At 44.6% G+C, this 21,973-nt stretch overlaps 1 protein-coding gene across 2 annotated transcripts in view; it reads left to right on the forward strand.

Moving 5' to 3' along the window:
* MFAP5 (microfibril associated protein 5) overlaps positions 1–21,973 on the forward strand; it is a 195,351-nt gene that overhangs the window by 164,952 nt on the left and 8,426 nt on the right. The window contains exons 1-6 of one of the 2 annotated variants that reach the window (XM_068255105.1): positions 758–972; positions 5,016–5,069; positions 8,770–8,811; positions 14,588–14,623; positions 15,196–15,231; positions 17,776–17,863. In XM_068255105.1, coding sequence (XP_068111206.1) covers positions 5,018–5,069; positions 8,770–8,811; positions 14,588–14,623; positions 15,196–15,231; positions 17,776–17,863 — 254 coding nt within the window. In that variant the 5' untranslated portion in view covers positions 758–972; positions 5,016–5,017. Of the gene's footprint in view, positions 1–757; positions 973–5,015; positions 5,070–8,769; positions 8,812–14,587; positions 14,624–15,195; positions 15,232–17,775; positions 17,864–21,973 lie in introns of those variants that run through there. The other variant, XM_068255104.1, reaches the window with a different exon arrangement.

Consider the following 21,973-nt stretch of genomic DNA (forward strand, 5'->3'; position numbering starts at 1 on the left):
GTTTCTTTGTGTCTTTATAAATGTTGCAGAGTGGAGAGGAAAAACTAAAAGCAACCCATTGCTGGGCCTCTGAAACAATCCTTTGGCCTGGGTTCATGTTGCAGCTCTGCAGTGCAGAGCTCTTATTTATATTATTATATATAGTATTTATATATTAGTATTATTTAGTATTTATAAAGCGCCAACATCTTCCGCAGCGCTGCACGGAGTATATTGTCTCGTCACTAACTGTCTCTCAGATCTAGTCCCTACCATAGTCTATGTATGTATTGTGTATTGTATGTATCGTAGTCTAGGGCTAATTTAGGGGGAAGCCAATTAACTTTTCTGTACGTTTTTGGGATGTGGGAGGAAATCGGAGTGCCCAGAGGAAACCCAAGCAGACACGGGGAGAACATACAAGCTCCTTACAGATGTTGCCCTAGCTGGGATTCGAACCAGGGACCCAACGCTGCAAGGCGAGAGTGCTAACCACTACGCCACCGTGTTGTTCCTGTATTCTGTAGACTGTGCTTTCCAGCTCTCTGTACCTCTGTATAACAATGCATGAGAACCCCACTCTCATCATGTATGTGTCACCCTTCCATGTCTATGAGATAATGTATACATTATATGACACATTATAGTGAGCAGACACCGTGCGAGGGCCAAACAGCTGCCCAGCTGCTCAAATATTTTACGTCTCTGGGTGCGGCTTTTTAATCCAGAAAGACTGGATAAAAGACAAAAATGAGGGGAAGAGAAGGGGAGAACAGGAGGGGACAGAGGATAGAAGTACAGAGTGCGACCAACAGAGATCCAGGAGGAGACCCAGGATTAGGACCAGAACACCCAGGACCAGCGTGAGGGACCCAAAGGATAAAAAGAGAGACACAGGAATAGAACCGCACAGTACCAGACCTAGAGACTGAGGAGGAGGACCAGAGGAACAGGACCAGAACCCAGAGACTCAGAACTCAGAGCAACATAGAAGTAAGTGGCTCCTTCACCTAGAATAAGAGAGGGAGGGGGACAGAGAGGGAGGATGAATGAGAGAGCAGAGAGAAGTATGAAGAAAGAGGAAGAGAGAAATAAGGAGTGAAGAGATGGGATATGTATAAAAAGAGTGGAGGAAGATGGGGAAGCAGAAAAGGAGTTGTTGTTGGTGGTGGTGCAGTGATGGAGAGATGCGAGAAAAAAAACAGAAAGAGAGGAGAAAAGGTATAAGATACGGGGAAGAGAGGAAAAGAAGGATGGGAGATAAGGCAGAGAACACAAAGCAGGACAGACAGAGAAAAAAAATCAAGAGAAAGATAGGCAGGTGTCCAAGATCTGCACAACTGTATCAGCCTGGTCAAAGATTTCCTTCTTTCTTAGCACAATGGGGTATCTGATGTGGAAAGGCTGAGGAAAGTGTTTGCTCAGCTGAATACAGCTGTAGAGAACCTCAGCCAGCCTACATCTTATCAGAACAGGAAGCCCTTGGCCCAGATGCAATTCACTTTTTCTCCTGAGTTTGCTTTTCGGTGATATTTTCACACCTTGTCATAAAATTCCTTTTAAAACACCAGCAAGCAAGAAATATACTCAAAATACTTTGGATAGTACTTTTTCAACAACTTTAGGGTACTTTTTGAATTGTAAAATGCTTTATTTTAAAGGACTTATGAGGCCAGTTTAAAAAAAAAAAAAATTAGATACCTGCATCCATTTGTAAGGCACGGAGGACGCCGTCCGCGCCCTCCGTGCCGTTTCGCCGGGTCCCCGCCGCTCAATAGCTCCCTGAACGGCCCCCGACCGCACTGCCCGGGTCGGGCTCTATAGCCTGCAGAAAGATGGCCACGGCTGCGAAGTCCGCATAGCCGCGAGTGCGGCTGCGCAGCTCTAAGGCCAACCCCCCGATCCACGTAACAGGATGTTTCCTGTAGCGTGGATCGGGGGGTTGGCCTTAGAGCTGCGCAGCCGCACTCGTGGCTATGCGGACTGCGCAGCCACAGCCAGCTCCGGCGGCCATCTTTCTGCAGGCTGGAGAGCCCGACCAGTGCAGTGCGGTCGGGGGCGGTTCGGGGGGCTACTGAGCGGCGGGGACCCGGCGAAACGGCACGGAGGGCGCGGACGGCGTCCCCCATGCCTTACAAACGGATGCAGTTATCTAACTTTTTTTTTTTTTTTTTTAAACTGGCCTCGTAAGTCCTTTAAAGAGAATATGAAAATGATCTCCTAGAAGACAACTCAGGAGGAAATGTGAATTGCATATGGGCCCCTGTGTCTAGGCAATGGCTAATTGTTTTGACATGGTATTTTGGTTTTGCAAAAAAACAAGGGTATTGGATTCTCTCATCGGGGGATTAGTCTGCTATGTGTGAAGAGGTAACAGGTTTGTTTCAAGGTATAAGGTGATGTAATACTGATCCAATCACCTTTCCACCTGAAGTTTCTTGCAACAAGATAAATTCCCATATATTTCCTGAATACATTTTCAACGCCGTGAAAATATACTATAAGGCTGCTTTCACAGTGGGACGTTACAGGTGCACGTTAGAGCAGCCTGTAACGCAGCCCACCGCACAGTAATGAAAAATCAATGGGCTGTTCACAGTGCCCACTTTGCGTTACATTGTAACGCTTGACGTCAAGTTAAAGTGCTGCATGCTGTGCGATATATGCGGCTAAGCCACGTTAGACTGTTTGCACATGCTCAGTAATGTTGGAGGAGGTCTCCCCTGCTCCTCCTCGGCCAGCCACATGGCTAATTAAAATTCACTGCACGCTGTGACGTGCAGTGTTTACTTCCTGGAGCGCCGCTCTGTGCGGCGATTGGCTGGCGGGACCACGTGATGCGGATCACGTGGTCTCCGCATCCATAGCACAGAAAAGGCACAACAAGAGCTGCATAACGCTGCTCTTGGTAGCGCCCTCCACCAACACCACCAGGCGTTGCGTTAGGGGCACGTTATGCGACCTATAATGTTCCCTAAAACGCAACGTCCTTGTGGGAAAGAAGCTTAAGGCTTCAAACTGACACTACTCCTCTGGAAAAGCTTCCAGGTCAGCACAGCAGCTGTGTTGTGAACAGTAATGGCAATTAGAAGTCCTGTCAAGTGAGAGGAACCAAGTGGAGGGGATCAGTAGGCTGCTGACAAATGTGAAACTGTCAGATATGGGAATTGGGAAACTGATGTTTTTAAATTCTAATTATTCTTGTTGACACAAAGTATATGAAGAATTGTAATGTGCTGCTGTTACATGGTCATTACACAGCAGACCTATTAGAGGTCAAGCAGAAGAGGATGATTTTTAAAGGGGCAGCAAAGGGGTTCATAAAGAATTTGCCAGTGATGTCATTGTGCTGTGAGAGGTCAGATTATAGAGGCTGGGAGTTCAGCTACTGGCAGCATGCAATCACTACTATTCAGCCACCATTTTCACTTATTTTTATAAATGGAGTTACACTTTGCCCAGCAAGCTCATGGAGAACCAGAACTCCTAGGAGTGTGTACGGGGCTAAAAACTACCAAAAAGCCATCTTACTAAAATCGCTATGCAAAAAGTTAATTTGTGCTTATTCAGGTTGGAGTGAGCATATGAGGTCTCCAACAATGCATCACTGCTGAATATGCAAATCATCCTTTGTTATCCGTGGAAGTAGTTCTGGAGGTGTATTTAGCTTCCAGGGACAACAAAAAGATGATTTGCATATTCAGCAGTGATGCGTCGTGGGAGATATCACATGCTCATTCCAACCTGAATAATCACAATGGTGGACTTACCTCCCCAAGCAGACTTAAAACAGTCCATTATCAGCAGGAAAATTCTCTTTTTTCGTAACTCCAAAAATTAGCAACGCGTTTCATGGGTCTATACCGCTTCATCAGGCTACAACAGGAGCAACTGTTTTAAGAATCTCAGCAGGCAAAAGCACCTCCGGCTATTGGGTGGGAGAAGCTTGCACTCCTTACCTGCGTCACGATATCATAGGGAGGGTTGCTAAAAATATGGATGAAATAGTGGATTATGCAGTTGCAGAAGCACACACACACCTGCAATGATAACTGTTCATAATAAATCCAGATGTACCAGGATACATTATAAAGTTTTTGCACTACAGGTGCTGCACGTGACCACAATTGTTTGACTGCCATTTCACTTATCTTTTGGCAGTCTTCACTGTGATTTAATATGGCCCAACTGATTGTTTCAGACTTTTGCTACCTAATACTAGGCAATTTTTAATAAACCTCTTTACATTAGGGGCCATGCTTGATAACGTGTCTTAACCACTTCATGACCCTAGGCTTACACCCACCCCCTCCCCCAGTGAGCAGGCTATTTTTTACAATTCAGGTCACTGCAGCTTTAAGGACTCACTGCAGGACCATACTACTCAGCACACAAGTGATCCCCCCCCCCTTTTTTTTTGCCCACCAACAGAGCTTTCTGTTGGTGGGCTCTGATCGCTACTGTGATTTTTGTTTGTTTGTTTAAATGTATTTATTTATGTATTTTTTTATAAATATGACTATTTTTTATTTATTTATTTATTTCCCTCTCCCTCCCCCCGGCAGCCAATGACAGCGAACGGTTGTCATAGACATCAGCCTATGACAGCCGATCGCTCTTGTACCTCCCCAGGGGACAGCTGAGTGACACGGCTGTCCCCAGTACAGCGCTGCCGTACAATGTAAATAGAAGGCAGTTGCGTTGTCTAACAGTCCCCTTGCGGTGATCACCGCTGGTAGACTGATGACGGAGCGGAGGGATCTCCTGCAAAACAGCCCCCCCTTTACGCCAATTGGCCTGAGGCGGTCGGCAAGCAGTTAAAATATGTCACAAAATCTTAAAATGTTCAGTTTGTGTGTAAAGTTTGGCATTGATGATGTCCTACTTTCTCATGGCAAAAAGCTGCAAGTGGTGACAGGTCCTCTTTTGAGGCCTGAGCCATGGAGTCTCCCACTGATCACCAATAACTGAACTTCCGTGCTCTGTGCTCTAATATTTTCATTCATTTTGTTCCTTGTCCCCCCCCCCCCCCCCAGAGATGCGGAGTGTGAACAGTGCGTGTTTGCTGCTTCTTGCTGTCCTGGCTATTGGTGAGTATATAAGAGGTTACTCTCCTTTTCCCTGCATAATACAGGTGGTCTCCTACTTACAATCACCTTCCATTCTGGGAAATTGTAAGTTTAATTTGTGATTGAGTTCTGTGTTAAACATGGTGAAAAGTGAGTATATATGGTTTATTTTTTAGACAAATCTGGAACATAAATGGCCCATATTCCCTTTACTGTATGTCCTGTGTTTTCTCCTAGGAGATAATTTTTCATCTTCAGAATTATTTTGAGTATTTTCTTGCTTTCTAGTGGCTTAAAAGAGTGGCTGGAAGGTGTACTGGTTAAGGGCTCTGCCTCTGACACAGGCGACCTGGGTTCCAATCTCGGCTCTGCCTGTTCTGTAAACCAGCATCTATTCAGTAGGAGACATTGGGCAAGTCTCCCTAACACTGCTACCGCCTATAGAGCGCGTCCTAGTGGCTGCAGCTCTAGCGCTTTGAGTCCACCAGGAGAAAAGCACGATATAAATGTACTGTGTTTGTTTAAAAAACCTGGACCATATGCAATTAACTTTTTCCTCTGTGTCTTCTCCTAGGTGAAATTTTACTGACAAGTTTTTAAAATTTCTCCTAGGAGGAAACACAGGTGAAAAAGTTAATTGCATATGGGCCAAGGCCTTTTAAGCCACTAGGAAGCAAGAAACTACTTTACTGCATATGGGCCTATAGTATAAACTATGTTTTTTTTTTTTTTTTTTTTTTTTTTATATACTTTAATGTGCTTTTCACTACTCATAAGTAGTAGTTAAATAGTTTATACAATACTGTAACATGCAGCAACAAAAATATGTAATAATAAAAGAAACGGTGCTGTTTTGTATATTTTGTACATGAAGACAACTTTGATTGTATCTCTGAAATATTTGTAACATAAAGAGAAACTGTAGTGAAAATAACTTAAAGAAAACCTGAACTGAAAATGAAAAGTCAAAATAACCTTACACAGGTCATACTTACCTCCTGTGTAGTCTACTCCTCAATCTCTTTCTCCTCTCCTGCGTCCTGTTTGTCCACTGTGACCAATGGAATTCTCTGTCCTCCATTTTGAAAATGGCCATTACACCATAACAGCTTTCTGGTCAGCACACAGTTAAACTGTAACATCGCCCACTTGAGCCATAGGGAAGCATGGAAACATCAATTTTCCTCTCAACTGAAACTGACAGCAACTGATATATAACGGACAGCAACTGATATATTTCAGTTCTGACAAAATATTGTCAGAACTGGAAGGGATCATTGTTAGAAGAAAATTGTGAGCTTCTGAGAGGAACTGATGGCGAGGTAACTATGTAATGTTCATTTGAAGTTACGTCATGTGTTTATTTTAAATAATTTTACTCAGTACAGGTTCCCTTTAATGAATAAAATTGCTATTTTTTTTCCAATATTCATGTATAGATTATTTAGTCAGTGTTTTGCCCATTGTAAAAGCTTTCCTCTACTTGATTTACTTTCTGAAATGTATCATTGTTGGTGATGACATCATTAGTTTACTGAGAGTTCTATGCACAGAGGGAGACATTGCTTGCTTGGCAGTTGGAAACAGCCATTATTTCCCAGAATGCAACAAGGTTCACAGACAGCTAATTGTCAGGACCATGGTCATAACATCACACTGTGAGAGGGGTTTCACTACAATTTCAGCCAATCAGAGGTTCCTGATGATCTATATGAGAAAAGGTAAAGATTTCTCATGCGAAGGGGGATATCAGCTATTGATTAGTATTAAGTTCAATCCTTACTTACAGTTCCTTTTTAAAGAGAAACTCCGACCAAAAATTGAACTTTATCCCAATCAGTAGCTGATACCCCCTTTTACATGAGAAATCTATTCCTTTTCACAAACAGACCATCAGGGGGCGCTGTATGACTGATATTGTGGTGAAACCCCTCCCACAAGAAGCTCTGAGTACCGAGGTACTTCTGGCAGTTTCCTGTCTGTGAACCTTGTTGCCTTGTGGGAAATAACTGTTTACAGCTGTTTCCAACTGCCAAAACAGCATGCAGCAGCTACATCACTTGCCAACAGTAAAAATGTCACCATGTGATAAATGTCAGAATATAAATCAGGGATTTAAAACATTTTACAATGGGCAAACACTGACTAAATGAGTTATGCATAATTATTGTAAAAATGAAGCACTTTTTTTATTACATTATTTTCACTGGAGTTCCTCTTTAAGTTGTTTGTAATTAGGGGACTATCTGTACTAACATTTCCATAGCAATATAACAGTATAACAGTATGTGTATATTCTATTTAAATGCTTTGCTATTATATTAAGTTTATAAGCATATTAAGTTTAAATGTATTAGTTAATGTTAAAATTAAATGTGTGATGGCTGTATGGGAGTGGTCATTACTGATGTCTGTTTTCAGATACATTGTTTGTTTCCTGGCACATACTTTTCCCTATGCATGAGTCTGAATTTTCTTCAAAAGTTATTTACACATCAAAATGTTAGTGCCTTGTGAAATTGTCATGAAAATATGGTGTTTTTTTTGCGAAATACTCATTTTTGGTGAAAATGAGAACTTCCATCAATTGTTTTTGTGCTTATTGGTTTCAATGCATTTGGTGAAAATGCCCATATATTTTCTCATGTGTATTTATCCATCCGAAGATGTATTTTCTCATGTCCCTGTGTTTATGCAGATATTTTCAACCATGCAAAGATGTGAAATGTTTGCAATACTTTTGGCAAAAAAAAAGAATGGCCATATTCTGTCATATTCATCACTACTTATTCCATATCATATAATTCCATATCCTATTGTATCATTCCATTATTTGCAAGAGAAGGTCTCAATTACAGCACAGTGAGCCGGTCACTTCAAACAATACAGTCGGTGACGTTAAACTTTCAGGTTACGTGAAGTATTCATTTAATTAGCGCCACCTGCCGACAAGCGGTTACATTAACACTTTTGTGTTAATGTGAAGTTTTAATGTAATTAGCGCCACCTGCCAGATGCGCCCGGCTAACAAAGAAGTACCCAAACAACTACCAAAATGCTGCTATGACCTTTATTTGGCATCACCACCACCCCTCCAAGTAGTCATGGACACCCACCCCCCAAGTAGCTAGTGATGGTCATTAGGAAGCATTTTTTGAACCCACCCATTGTATATCAATGTGCGGTTGCATTATCTGATGACAATGCACAAAGTATGGGGATGAATGCTGAGCGGGGCCTAGCAATAGGGGTTGCAGAGGTTTCGACCGCATCGGGGCCCTTGGGCCCTACAGTATTAGCTCTCTATTGGTCCTGTGCTCATAATTATCACTTCTATAGATACTTTGATTAGTGGTAATTATTAACAAACTGTTCCCCATCCCCTTCTTGCACCTCTGACACTGTAGTTGCTATTGACAGGTTCGGTGCGCCGAATCACTTGTTAAGTATAGAGTGCTGGGGGGCCCCAATGTAAAACTTGCATTGGGGCCCATAGCTCCTTAGCTACACCACTGATGCTGAGGCACCCCTGGGAAATGCTCGAGGCGCACCAGGGTGCCGCATCACCCAGTTTGAGGACCTCTGGATTTGGCTATACAAGATGTATTTGAAACACCTGCTGAAAATGAGATAGATGGGTGGAAATATAATTTTGTATCATTCCAATATCATATTATATGTAATTCACAAATCAGCTGCGTGATATTTGTGTGTTTTGCAGTGCAGCCGCTGAGGGGAAATGCAGTCAGTCGGAGAGACACTGGTGAGTTTGTCAAATCTTCTCCATTTACTGAGCTTTTTATGTGAGGAGGTTCTTCAGGTCTTCAGAAGGAAAATAACTTGCATGGTGGCATGAGCTGGGCTGCAAATCGGCCCATTCAAATAGCGACATCGAGTGGAAATTTTTGGCCCAAATTAGCTTTCAGTGCAGCTATTTCAATGGGTGCCTACGGAAGCTCCTGAAATTTTTTTTTACAGCTATTGGCAGCGGGGTCAGGAACTGGCGGTGGGGGGTTTAAGGCTAGGCATTGGTGGGGAGCTTATGGTTAGACGCCAGGTAGTGTGTTTGTGGTTCCGGTTAGGCAGCAGGAAGGGGTTTTGGGAGGGCAGGGCCCGTTCACACTGCACGCGTTTCCAGCCGCGTTTTGGAAACGCGTGCAGGTGGCCAAAACGCACGACATCAGACATTGCATAGAGTGCAATGTCTGATGTTCACACTGCATGCGTTCCGGACCTGTGCGGTCCGGGGACGCATGCTGCACGCAGATTTTGCAAAAACGCGTGGCTGTCCCATTCACTTTCAGTGATGGGGTCAGCCACGCAACGCACACAAACGCGGATGGCCATGCGTTCGTACGCGTTGCGGTCCGCACGCGTTTCCGCACGCATGGCCATCCGCATTTCTGATCTGAACGGGCCCTAGGCATCAGGGGGGAGAGTTCTGTGTGAGAGCAGGTTTCGGTTCAGCTATAGTAAAATATCAGTATTTAATACTGATATTTTATACTTTAAGAGCTCGTTCAAGCGCAGGCGATTTTCAAAATCGCCCTAAAATCGCTTGTGCAATGATTCCCAATGAGCGAATTCACATCTGAGCAGTTTGTTCCAATCCGCTCAGCAAAGCGGTGCCTGTACCATTTTTATGCAATTTTGCCTCGATGGAAGGTATAGGAAAAACGCTCACAAAATGGCTTTATGCAGTGATTGCGTTTGCATTTTTAAGAATAAATATGTATTTATTATTTTCCGGATCAAAGAGTTCACTTCCTGACTTGAGACAGGGAGTGAATTACAAAATCGATCTGAAAAAGGCGCTTAGAAAAGCGCTTTTTACAAAAACGCAGCACGCCGTGGAGTTCCGGGAGGCGTTAAAAAAACAGCGAACAAAAACGTAAAACACTTGCGTTTGCGTTTTTAGATGTGAACGAGGTCTTTTAGTAGAACATCGGTAAATTTACCAATATTCTTCTATCGGCTTTCCTAGATGCTCAAATTTCTAGGCACCCTTTTATTACAAACGTCATAAATGAGGCCAGCAAATCCGGTTCTTATGCAAAGTACCAGAACCATTTGTTGAAGAGCAGAACAGTACTAAAAGTTTCCACTGGATGGCAGTAAACAGCTACTGAATTGGAAATAACTTGTATCAGCCAGTTTAGAAGTGTACATGGAATTAGGCCTAGTTCACATTATAGATCGCCAGTGCAATTGCAAGCACTGAGAGCGCTTCTGTGAGCGCTTTCGTAAGCGCTTTTCCCTGCACTTTTTCAGAAAGATTTGCGCTTTTCTAAGTGTTTTTGCTTGGCATTTTTTTTTCCTCCTGACAACAACCAGGAAGTGAATTCTATGACCTGGAACTTAATAAATACAGTGTATTTCTTTTAAAAGCAAATCAATTTTAAAATCGCTTTTTCAAGCGCTTTGCGATTTCCCTATACTTTGAATTGAAGCCCAAACGCTCAGGAAATTGTGCAGGAGCCGCATTTGCGATTGGAAAGGAAGCTCATCGCTCGTGTGACAACACTCACATTGAGGAACATTGCTCAAGCACTTTTAAAGAGCTTTTTAAAAAAATCGCCAGCGAGTTTAAAAAACGAAAAGCGCTCAAGCCCTAAGGGCTCTTTTCCACCAGAAATCTCAATCAGCTTCTCAAACGCGCTGCAATGCGACTGCGAGTTTCTCCATTTAAAACGATTACATTTTGTACTGGCGATTTGCAGCAGGGATTCAAAAATGATTACAGGCCAATCACAACAGAGAAATAAATGCAACATGCAGAGTATTTGCAATTGGTCAAAATATAAACCGCACCAGTGGAAAAAGGGCATGGCGCTCTTGCAATCAGCAACACGTGAGCACCCCAATAGTTAAATCAAAGCGCAGCTGGTGGAAAAGGGCCCTTTAAGGCACCAGAGAATTTGGGCATTGGGCAATACCGATAGTACAGGGTGGGCCATTTATATGGATACACCTTAATAAAATGGGAATGGTTGGTGATATTAGCTTCCTGTTTGTGGTACATTCGTATATGTGAGGAGGGAAACTTTTCAAGATGGGTGGTGACCATGGCGGCCATTTTGAAGTCAGCCATTTTGAATCCAACGTTTGTTTTTTCAATAGGAAGAGGGTCATGTGACACATCAAACTTATTGGGAATTTCACACAAAAAAACAATGGTGTGCTTGGTTTTAACTTAACTTTATTCTTTCATGAGTTATTTACAAGTTTCTGACCACTTATAAAATGTGTTCAATGTGCTGGCCATTGTGTTGGATTGTCAATGCAACCCTCTTCTCCCACTCTTCACACACTGATAGCAACACCGCAGGAGAAATGCTAGCACAGGCTTCCAGTATCCGTAGTTTCAGGTGCTGCACATCTCGTATCTTCAGGTTCGTACACACGCTCTATTTGCAGGAACGACGGATCCGTCAGACCCTCCCGCTGGGCGGGCGTTCCAGCGACAGTAGAGCATGTGTACAGTCTGTCAGACAGACTGATAAGGCTGTTTCTGAACAATCAGAAACAGCCTTATCAGTCTGCCGACAGACTGTACACACGCTCTACTGTCGCTGGAACGCCCGCCCAGCGGGAGGGTCTGACGGACCCGTCCCTGCAAATAGAGCGTGTGTACGAACCTTTCACAGCATAGACAATTGCCTTCAGATGACCCCAAAGATAAAAGTCTAAGGGGATCAGATCGGGAGACCTTGGGGGCCATTCAACTGGCCCTCGACGACCAATCCACTTTCCAGGAAACTGTTCATCTAGGAATGCTCGACCCTGATAGTGTTGGGCGAACACCTGGATGTTCGGGTTCGGGCCGAACAGGCCGAACATGGGCCAGATGTTCGGCATGTTCGGCCCGAACGCCGAACTCAATGGGAGTCAATGGGACCCCCGAACATGCCCATTTTGGGGGCCCTATGGGGTCGCAGGCATAAGGGGGGAGCATGCCCCGGTCGCGGGGGGGGGGTCGGAAATTCCCCCCACCCCCTCCGCTAGCGCTCCCCCCTCTGCCCGCTTCTCCATACAAAAAGTTTGAAACAAGTTCAATAGTACCTGGCTGGTGGCACTGGCTGGCAGTGGAGTGAGGAGGAGGAGGAGTCCGAGTAGCAGAGTGACGTTGAGGCCGGGCAGCGGGCGGTTCAGCGCTAGTACCCTTGTGGTACTTCCGCCCTTTCTCTGACCTCACGTCCTCTGCGTGATGACGCATACGAGGGTACGCGTGATGCGTACCCTCGTATGCAGAGGACGTGAGGTCAGAGAAAGGGCGGAAGTACCACAAGGGTACTAGCGCTGAACCGCCCGCTGCCCGGCCTCAACGTCACTCTGCTACTCGGACTCCTCCTCACTCCACTGCCAGCCAGTGCCACCAGCCAGGTACTATTGAACTTGTTTCAAACTTTTTGTATGGGGAAGCGGGCAGAGGGGGGAGCGCTAGCGGAGGGGGTGGGGGGAATTTCCGACCCCCCCGCGATCGGGGCATGCTCCCCCCTTATGCCTGCGACCCCATAGGGGGCATAGGGGGGCAGTATTCGGCCGAACAGGGCCCTGTTCGGCCGAACAGGGGCCCTGTTCGGCCATGTTCGGCCATGCATTCTGCAGTTCGGGCGAACCCCGAACAGTTTGGCCGAACACCACCAGGTGTTCGGCCGAACTCGAACATCACCCGAACAGGGTGATGTTCTGCAGAACCCGAACAGTGGCGAACACTGTTCGCCCAACACTAGACCCTGACACCCATAATGTGGTGGTGCACCATCTTGCTGGAAAAACTCAGGGAACGTGCCAGCTTCAGTGCATAAGGAGGGAAACGCATAATCGTAGCAATTTCGCATATTCAGTGGGCTTGAGGTTCCCATTGATGAAAAAGAAAAAAGACAAAGACAAACACTTATATAGCGCTTTTCTCCTGGCGGACTCAAAGCGCCAGAGCTGCAGCCACTAGGACGCGCTCTATAGGCAGTAGCAGTGTTAGGGAGACTTGCCCAAGGTCTCCTGCTGAATAGGTGCTGGTTTACTGAACAGGCAGAGCCGAGATTCGAACCCTGGTCTCCCATGTCAGGGGCAGAGCCCTTAACCATTACACTATCCAGCCACTACATGAAGAATGACCCCACTATCTTTGTACCCCATATACCACACCATACCATCAATTTTTTTGTTCCAACAATCTTGGAGGGATCTATCCAATGTGGGTTAGTGTCAGACCAATAGCGGTGATTTTGTTTGCTAACTTCACCATTCACATAAAAGTTTACCTCATCACTGAACAAAATCTTCTGCGTAAACTGAGGGTCCTGTTCCAATTTTTGTTTAGCCCATTCTGCAAATTCACTGCGCCGATCTGGGTCATCCTCATGGAGATGCTGCAGTAGCTGGAGTTTGTAAGGGTGCAATTTGTGAGTAGCTAATATCCGCCGAAGGGATGTTCGACTAATGCCACTCTCCAGTGACATGCTGTGAGTGCTACGCTGTGGGCTCTTGCTGAATGAAGCTAGGACAGCCACTGATGTTTCTTCATTAGTGACAGATTTCATGAGTCTACATTTTGGCAAATCTAACACTGAACCAGTTTCACGAAACTTAGCAAGCAGTTTGCTAACTGTAGCATGGGAGATGGGTGGCCTCGTAGGGTGTCTTGCTTTAAAACCTGCTGCAATGATCCGGTTACTGTGTTCACCAGGCATCAACACAATTTCTATCCGCTCCTCACGTGTTAATCTCAGCGACATGTCAATGGCTGTAAACAAAGAGAAACTTGTAAATAACTCATTAAAGAATAAAGTTATGCTAAAACCAAACACACCATTGTTTTTCTTGTGATATTCCCAATATGTTTGATGTCACATGACCCTCTTCCTATTAAAAAGTTGGATTCAAAATGGTTGACTTCAAAATGGCCGCCATGGTCACCACCCATCTTGAAAAGTTTCCCCCCTCACATATACTAATGTGCTACAAACAGGAAGTTAATATCACCAACCATTCCCATTTTATTAAGGTGTATCCATATAAATGGCCCACCATGTAGAATATTTTACCTAGGAGAATTTACCAGGAGCACATGTGACAAAATTCCCTGCTTTGGTTTAGAGAATAGAACTGTGCATTTATTTTTCTGCTATTATGTGTATTTATTTATCACTGACAACTTCTGCAGCACTTTACATAGAACATAGTCATGTCACTGACTGTCCTCCTCAGTGGAGATCACAATCTAATCTCTACCATAGTCATAGTCTATTGTCCTACCCTATTAAGGCCAATTCTGGGGTGAGCCAGTATGTTTTTGACATGTGGGAGGAATCCACAGTGCCTGGAGGAAAACCACTCAAACACATGGCGAGCATAAAAACTCCATGCAGATAGTGTCCTGGCCCAGATTGGAACATATTCTATGTGCTAAATTTTATGCTGTGAGTCTTTTCTACACTTTATTTTTCTGATACTTTCCTGCCAAGATATTTGCTGCATCTTCTGTTCACAAATCTAAAAAATAGCTAGAACTATAACAGTTATATTTCCCATTCTAGAGGACGAGACCTCAGAGGCGGCCCCTGCAGATCGAGGTAAGCAAGTTTTAAAGCAAGTACACCCTGTATAGATGGACATATCTCTCCACTCCCTCCGTCTCTTCAAAGTGGACCTGAACTCAGAACTTCCCCTCTGCTCTAAAAGACAATCAACGGCATAATCACCTTTCAGGAAAAATGTTTCTTTGTTACAGCTGATACAAATCCTGCAATAAATCTGCAGTGTTTCTACTTCCTGCTTTCATGGGAGCAGACATAGGATTAACATCCTGTGTTTACAAATTAGCTGCTTTGCCAAGGCAGCCAGCTGAGAGATCAAATTACAGTTGTGATTAGTAACAGATAATAGGGAATTAGACAGGTTAAACTCTCTAAATACAAACATGATTTCTCTCTGTTTTCCTTCTGTCCTGTGCAAGAGTTCAGGTCCACTTTAATAAAATAAAAAAATATATATTAAAATTGCACTTTGCATAAAAGTATAGATGTCTCTTCACACACAGGCACAGATCACGCTGATATCCATTGGTTGGACTCCTCATCAGGCACTTATGCACAGAAGTAATTTAAACTGATGGAAGCTATGATTTGATATTTCTGTGTTTCAGGTGACACCGGAAGTGACGTAACGCCAACCCCGGGAGGTGAGCTACTTTTTGTGTTCTAAACCTACAGCACAACTTCCCCTCCTACTCATAAGCCCCCTATCTACCCTCTTATGTAGGGTGGGGGGAACTGGTTTATTGAGAACGCACCCATCTACTCTCTGATGCAGGGGGGCTGATTTACTGAGAACATCGGAGAACATAAATGATACATTAAACTTGGACTGAATTATTTTTATAACTCCTCAGCTACTTGGTAACAAAAAGTTCCAGCAGTCATCTGGGTCACATCAAAATTTAGTGAAAAATTCTGAAAGGTTAGAAAATTGCAGTGGACTTCTGGTCGTCCATGGAGGGACATAACTATAAATCATCAGCTCATGAGGTCCCCCAGTGGAACTTGATTGGGATCCAACTTACCTTCACAGTAGCACCTAGGGCAAGAACTTATTTGAAATTAAAACTCTTCTCAAAAAGGGTTAATTGAATCGTTAATTGAAATATTTGTCTTCTCTAGTCTTCTCTAGCCATGAGAACCTCAGTAAATAACCTCTGCTTGTTATAGAATAATGGCAGTACCATCAGCTTTGAGTGGATCAGAACTGCAGCCAGATTGCAGATGGCAATAGTGTGGCATGGTACCCCTCTTGCCCCAGCATCCTCCACTTCAGCCTCATCAACTGATACAGTGGCGTAGCTATAAATCTCGGGGCCCCGGTGCGAGTTTTACATTGCCCCCCCCAAGAACTCTATACGCAACAATTGATATGGCGCAACAAAACCTGCCAAGGTCATCTACAGTGTCAGAGGTGCCAGAAGGGGATGGGGAACAGCTTGTTAATGATTACTACCATTCAAAGCATCTATAGAAGTGATCATTACCAACACAGGACCAATAAACAGCATATACTTTGGTTTAGGAAGGGCCCCATGGGGCCCCTCTGGCCCAAGGGCCCCGATGCGGTCGCTACCTCTGCAACCCCTATTGCTACGCCCCTGAACTGATACTGGTTGAGATCAGTTAGTCTGCTTGGAGACCATAGACCAAAAAGTTGTCTATTGTATGCTGTCCCCTTCTGCAGTCCAGGCTTGTGACAGGGGAGCCATGATAATTTCTGGGCAAGCAAGAACCGCCATAAAACCCTCATCATAGAAAAAAATCTACATGGGCACTCTCAGATAATAATGATAATATTAGTGCTTTTATAATAATAGTGCTCTTATAGCTTAACTGAAGAAAAAGGGCTGTGTACACCTGAAAAACAGCACAACTGACTTCAGACTATTGTTAAAACAACAAATGAACTGACATCAAAGGTCTGAGTACACTAGTCCTCAACGAACTTATTTTTATGCACATCTAGTAGAAGTACAGTACCGAATCTGCCTACTGCACAGCAGCAATCAGATGGGGAAAGAAGGGGCAACGTAGGCAGTTCATGTGTCAAAGTGTTGCTGTTTATGATCGGATGTGGTTCCTGAGCTGATGTGGTTCGCAGAGCCAGATTATTCTCAAGGCAAATAGGTGAAGCCTAGTACCTGGCAAGTGCGCAGGGGCCTGGCTGCTATCTCCGCTTTGAGACTCCACTCCCACCACACCATAAAAGGCCAGATGGCACCCATTGTAGCCGGTCCCAAAGTTGCTTTCTTGCCTAGGGCCTCATTTTACCTTAAAGGATACCTGAGGTGACATGATGAGATAGACATGGGTATGTACAGTGCCTAGCACACAAATAACTATTTTTCTTTCTCTGCCTGAAAGAGTTAAATATCAGGTATGTAAGTGGCTGACTCAGTTCTGACTCGGACAGGAAGTGACTACAGTGTGACCCTTAGGGCCCATTTCCACTAGAGCAAATCTGCATGCATTTCCTGCATGCCGATTCGCATAGACAATACAAGTGGATGGGCCTGTTTCCACTTGTCAGGATTTCTGAGCGTTCTTCTGTGCAGAATTCGCATACCGCACACCGCTATGTGAATCGGCGCTAATGTATTTAATAGGAAAATTGCATGCGGTTTTGGCATGCGTATTTTACCGCGATTTCGCATGCGATTTCGCATACAAAGTAATGTTAAATCACACAGGCAGTGACATGGTTAAAATCGCATCAATACTAACCTATGCGAAATTTCGCGGTAAAATGAGTATGCAGAATCACACGCGCATGCGATTTCGTCAGCGGGGGATCCGCGGCGATTCCGCACCGCACAAGTGGAAATGGGCCCTCACTGATAAGGAATTCCAATTATAAAACACTTTCGTAGCAGAAAATGGCTTCTTAGAGCAGTAAAGAGATTAAAAGGCTCAATAGTTCATACATTTTAGCTCTGGCATACTTCAATGAATGTGTCATTGAGCAAAAACAATAAAACAGTTAAAACTTAAAAAGTAGATTTAAACATAAAATAAAACTGTGGAATATCGTAAAAAAGTCATTTTTAGGAGAAGGAAGATAGATACAAATGTTTATTTCATTAGTTTATTTTTGCCTCGGGTGTCCTTTAATCTGTCTCTGGCTGAACATGCTACCACTCCTCCTCCATATCTGACACCTCTGTCTCTCTCTGTCTCTGTTACAGACTGTAAGGAGGTGAAGTATCCCTGCACCCGGGTGTACTCTGTGCAGAAGCCAGTGAAGCAATGTATCAGCTACCTGTGTGTCACCAGGTATGTATAATCACCCCCCAATAATCATACAGATCACTGGTTCATTTGTTCCTCCTCAAAACTGGTCTGAAGGTAGCCATACATCTCTCAACTTGGTGGCCAATCGACCATCCAATTTGATAATAATAAAACTGAAAATCGGTGCCAAGCATGCCCAATCGAGTATTCAACCAATATTTGGCCGAAATTGGTTGCATGTTTCGATCGGACAAGCTGCTAGATATCGGGCAGTCGTGGTCCATCTGGTGCAGCATCGATCAGGAGTTGACTTGCGGTGTATGGGCAACTGACAGATCGCTCTCTAATCAGATTCGATTAGACAAATTTGTCTTTTGGTCGAATCTGCCCATCATTGCTAGATGACTACTACAATAGGAATAGGAACCTAATGCTAGGTACACATGATGCAATTTTGTGGAAGATTTACCTGCCAGATCGACTATTTCCAACGGGTCCAATCTGATTTCCGATCGATTTTCCATAGAAGTGAATGGAAAATCAATTGGAAAATCGATTGGAAAATCAGATCGGATCTGTTGGAAATAGTCGATCTGGCAGGTAAATCTGCCAGAAAATTGTATCGTGTGTACCTAGCATAAGACAATGATGGACTATAGTAGAGATTCAATTGTAAGCTCCTGATTGTTTATGTGAGCCAACATTATTATTAGAAAGATATAAACGGGACAGGGACTGAGAGCCCACTATAGTGTATACATCAGTGGGAACATTAGAGAAAACACCTACCCTGCTCTCTTTTTCATTCTTCACTGCTCAGCCTGCTTCTTATCAGCCCTGATTAAATCCCTGACTGAACATTCAGTCTGGCTTTGCTCAGGAATCAAAGCCCAAGCCTGCCCCCTTGTAGCTCTGCTATAATGACTCAGCTATAATGATTCCTGAGCAAAGCCAGACTGAATGCTCAGTCAGGGATTTTATCAGGGCTGATTAGAAGCAGGCTGAGCAGTGAAGAATGAAACAAAGAGCAGGGAAGGTGTTTTCTCTGATATATATGCTCAAATACATAAGGGTGCTTCGTCTCTGGTTCACTTTAAGAAGTCTTTAAAGTGTGAATAATGGAATGATACTCACAAGCGTGGGTTACCACAAAGGCAACCACTGGTGGGGAGAACAAACTGGACCCCACCCCGGAGTGACAGCCCTCTACCAAGGGTGAACAACAGATGCCGATATAATCAATGAACAGAGGCACCAACAAGAATAAAATATGTTATTTAAACTTTGCTTTATTTAAACTCCACTATGCGATGTGTTTCGCTGGAGAAAATAAATTGGAGTGTCTGAGAACCGGTCTCAGTGTGCAGAGGAGGCGAGGACACTGAGATCAGGCCTCAGACACTTCCATTTATTTTGCCTGAGGAAGCAGGCATTCTCCAGCGAAATGCATCCTATAGTGGAGTTGTGTCCACGTCAAGTTTTTGTTCTTAAATCAGACCGTTTGTGTCCTTCTTCTGAGGTATTTTTATAATTGTTGCTGCCTCTATTCATCGTGGTTTTTCCTGCATTCACCCAGTGCTCATGCAACAGCCAGCGCATACACGGTGACCACCACCACGATAAAAATAGATTTTCAGTAGGATTCATCCAAGAACAGTATAAGTTTAATTATCACAAAAAAGCTGTTTTAACAGTACAACTTATATCACGGCCCTTCTGACAGGGAACCTATTGATGTTACAAGCGTATCGTGTACATACAGTACTGTACAGCCACAGGCAGCATGTAGAAATGTAGACCAATGCCCAGTCTCCAATTCCCGACTGGTTTCAGCGTTCCAATGTTGTCAGGATTCGGAACGCCAAACCGCATCAGTTTTTTTTGGGCATTAGGTTTTTTATCTGTGACTTTCAGTTCCATTAGCGAGTGGTCAATGTGACGCATCTGTTGATCTGGATTGATCGTAGCCTCCCCTAGTGAACCATTTTTTATGCCAGTGTCAACCAACCCTAGCAATGGCACCGCAAACCTCATCATCGGGGGCCCAAAGGCTATGGGAGCCTTCTGTGAGCTAATGCAGCTTTAAATGTAGAGTGACAGCAGTGGAGCATTATACATTACCTGTTTCCGGTGGTGGGACAGGTCCACCTCACTCATCTATAGTGCAGCCAGTGTCGGACTGGGAGGTTGGAAAACTGAGGAAATCCACCTGCTGGCCAAGCAGCAGTAATCAGGTGTTATCACTCCCAATGGAAACCTGAAGCAAGTCTTCACTGTGAGCAGCAACACCTGATAACTGCTGCTTGGCCAGGAAGTGGATTTCCTCAGCTTTTCCAGCTCCCAATCCGACACTGAGTGCAGCTCCGGGCTGTGCAGCCAATCAACATGCTGCTGCCACCCTTGCCTGTCTTGGGACAGGCACCATGGGCTGCACGGTGATTGGCTGCCGGGAGTGCGGCTACACTGAAGATGAGTGAGGCGGACCTGTCCTGTCACCAGAAATATGAAATGCTTAAAGGTAGCCATACACTGGTCGATTTGCCATTAGATCGACCAGCTGACAGATCCCTATCTGATCGAATCTGATCAGAGAGGGATCGTATGGCTGCCTTTACTGCAAACAGATTGTGAATCGATTTCAGCCTGAAACCGATCACAATCTGTGGAGCCGCCGCTGCCGCCCACCCCCCGCCCCTGCATACATTACCTGAAGCTGGCTCCGGGTCCTCTTCTCCGCGCTGCACCCCGCACCGCATCCCAGCGTACACTGTGTCACTCCGTGACCAGGAAGTTCAAATAGAGCGCCCTCTATTTGATCTTCCTGGTCACTGGAGTGACACAGGAAGTTAATGTACGCTGGGATGGAAGCAAGAGCGGTGCAGCGCGGAGAAGATGCGGAGAAGATGCCCGGGAGCCAGCGTCAGGTACTGTATAACTGTATCGGAACGGCCGCCGCTAGCAACGCGCTCCCTACCCGATGGAAGTAACCCGCACGGCGCGATCGACGGACCGATCCGATTTCGGGTGCGTTTAGTGCGAATGATTGGCAGCAGATTTAATCCCAGTGATCGAATCTGCTGTCGAATCGGCGGCAAATCGGGCCAGTGTATGGCCATCTTAATGCTCCGTTGCCGGCTCTGCATTTAACACTGCATTTGCTCACAGGAGTGGGTTCCTTAGCCCTGCTGCTCTGCCTAATCAGGATCAGGAAGTATGTGGTGGGGCTGGAGGGCATCTGTATACTGTGACTTGTGGGGTTGGGCAGGGTTTTGCTGGGGGGGGGAGGGGCCCGGCCAGGAGATGTTTGCTGGGGGCAGATATGGATTAAGATGTAATAGGGCCCTAGGAAAGGTAGTACATTTGGCGCCTCCTTGTGGTCTTTTTGGTAAGCTGAAGTAAAGAGAGGTCAGAGCAGGTGGCAGGTGGGCCCCTTGGGGGGTCATATCATAGTTATTTTAATACCACAGAAAAAGGGTGCTAAGGTGATGAGTGACTCAAAAAATTTATACAATATAAATATTAGATATAAACCTAGTCTATATATATATAAATAAATCCTGCATGCACTATGTCAGCAAGTATAGATATAAAAGCACAGAGAAAAACTGAATCTTGGGTGCATACAAAATTCCACTATTTTATTATTCCTATCATATAAAATCCCACATATATATCACAAACAGAGACCAACAATAACATCACTAAGACATTGTAAAAAAGGCCACCTGACCACGTACATCCAGGTGGTGCAGAGGTTGCGACCGCATCGGGGCCCTTGGACCAGAGGGGCCCCAACGGGCCTTCCCTCAACTGCAGTATTAGCTCTCTATTGGTCCTGTGCTCATAATAATCACTTCGATAGATACTTTAAATGATAATAATCATTAACAAAATATTTCCCATCCCCTTCTCGCATCTCAAACACTGTAGTTGCCATTGGCAGGTTTTGGTGAACCATATCAATGTTATGCATAGAGTGCTTGGGGGGCCCAATGTAAAACTTGCATCAGGGCCCACAGCTCCTTAGCTACGCCACTGCAGCCCTCTGATATCAGTTCAATGTCTGGGAAAGGGAGGACCATTATAGCTGTCCATCAGTTAACCAAATTGAAGATTGCATGCATGCAAAGCTGTTCCAGAGGGATAAAAAAT

This window comes from Hyperolius riggenbachi, chromosome 10 (genome assembly GCF_040937935.1).
Source record: "Hyperolius riggenbachi isolate aHypRig1 chromosome 10, aHypRig1.pri, whole genome shotgun sequence".
In the NCBI taxonomy this organism is placed as follows: Eukaryota; Metazoa; Chordata; class Amphibia; order Anura; family Hyperoliidae; genus Hyperolius; species Hyperolius riggenbachi.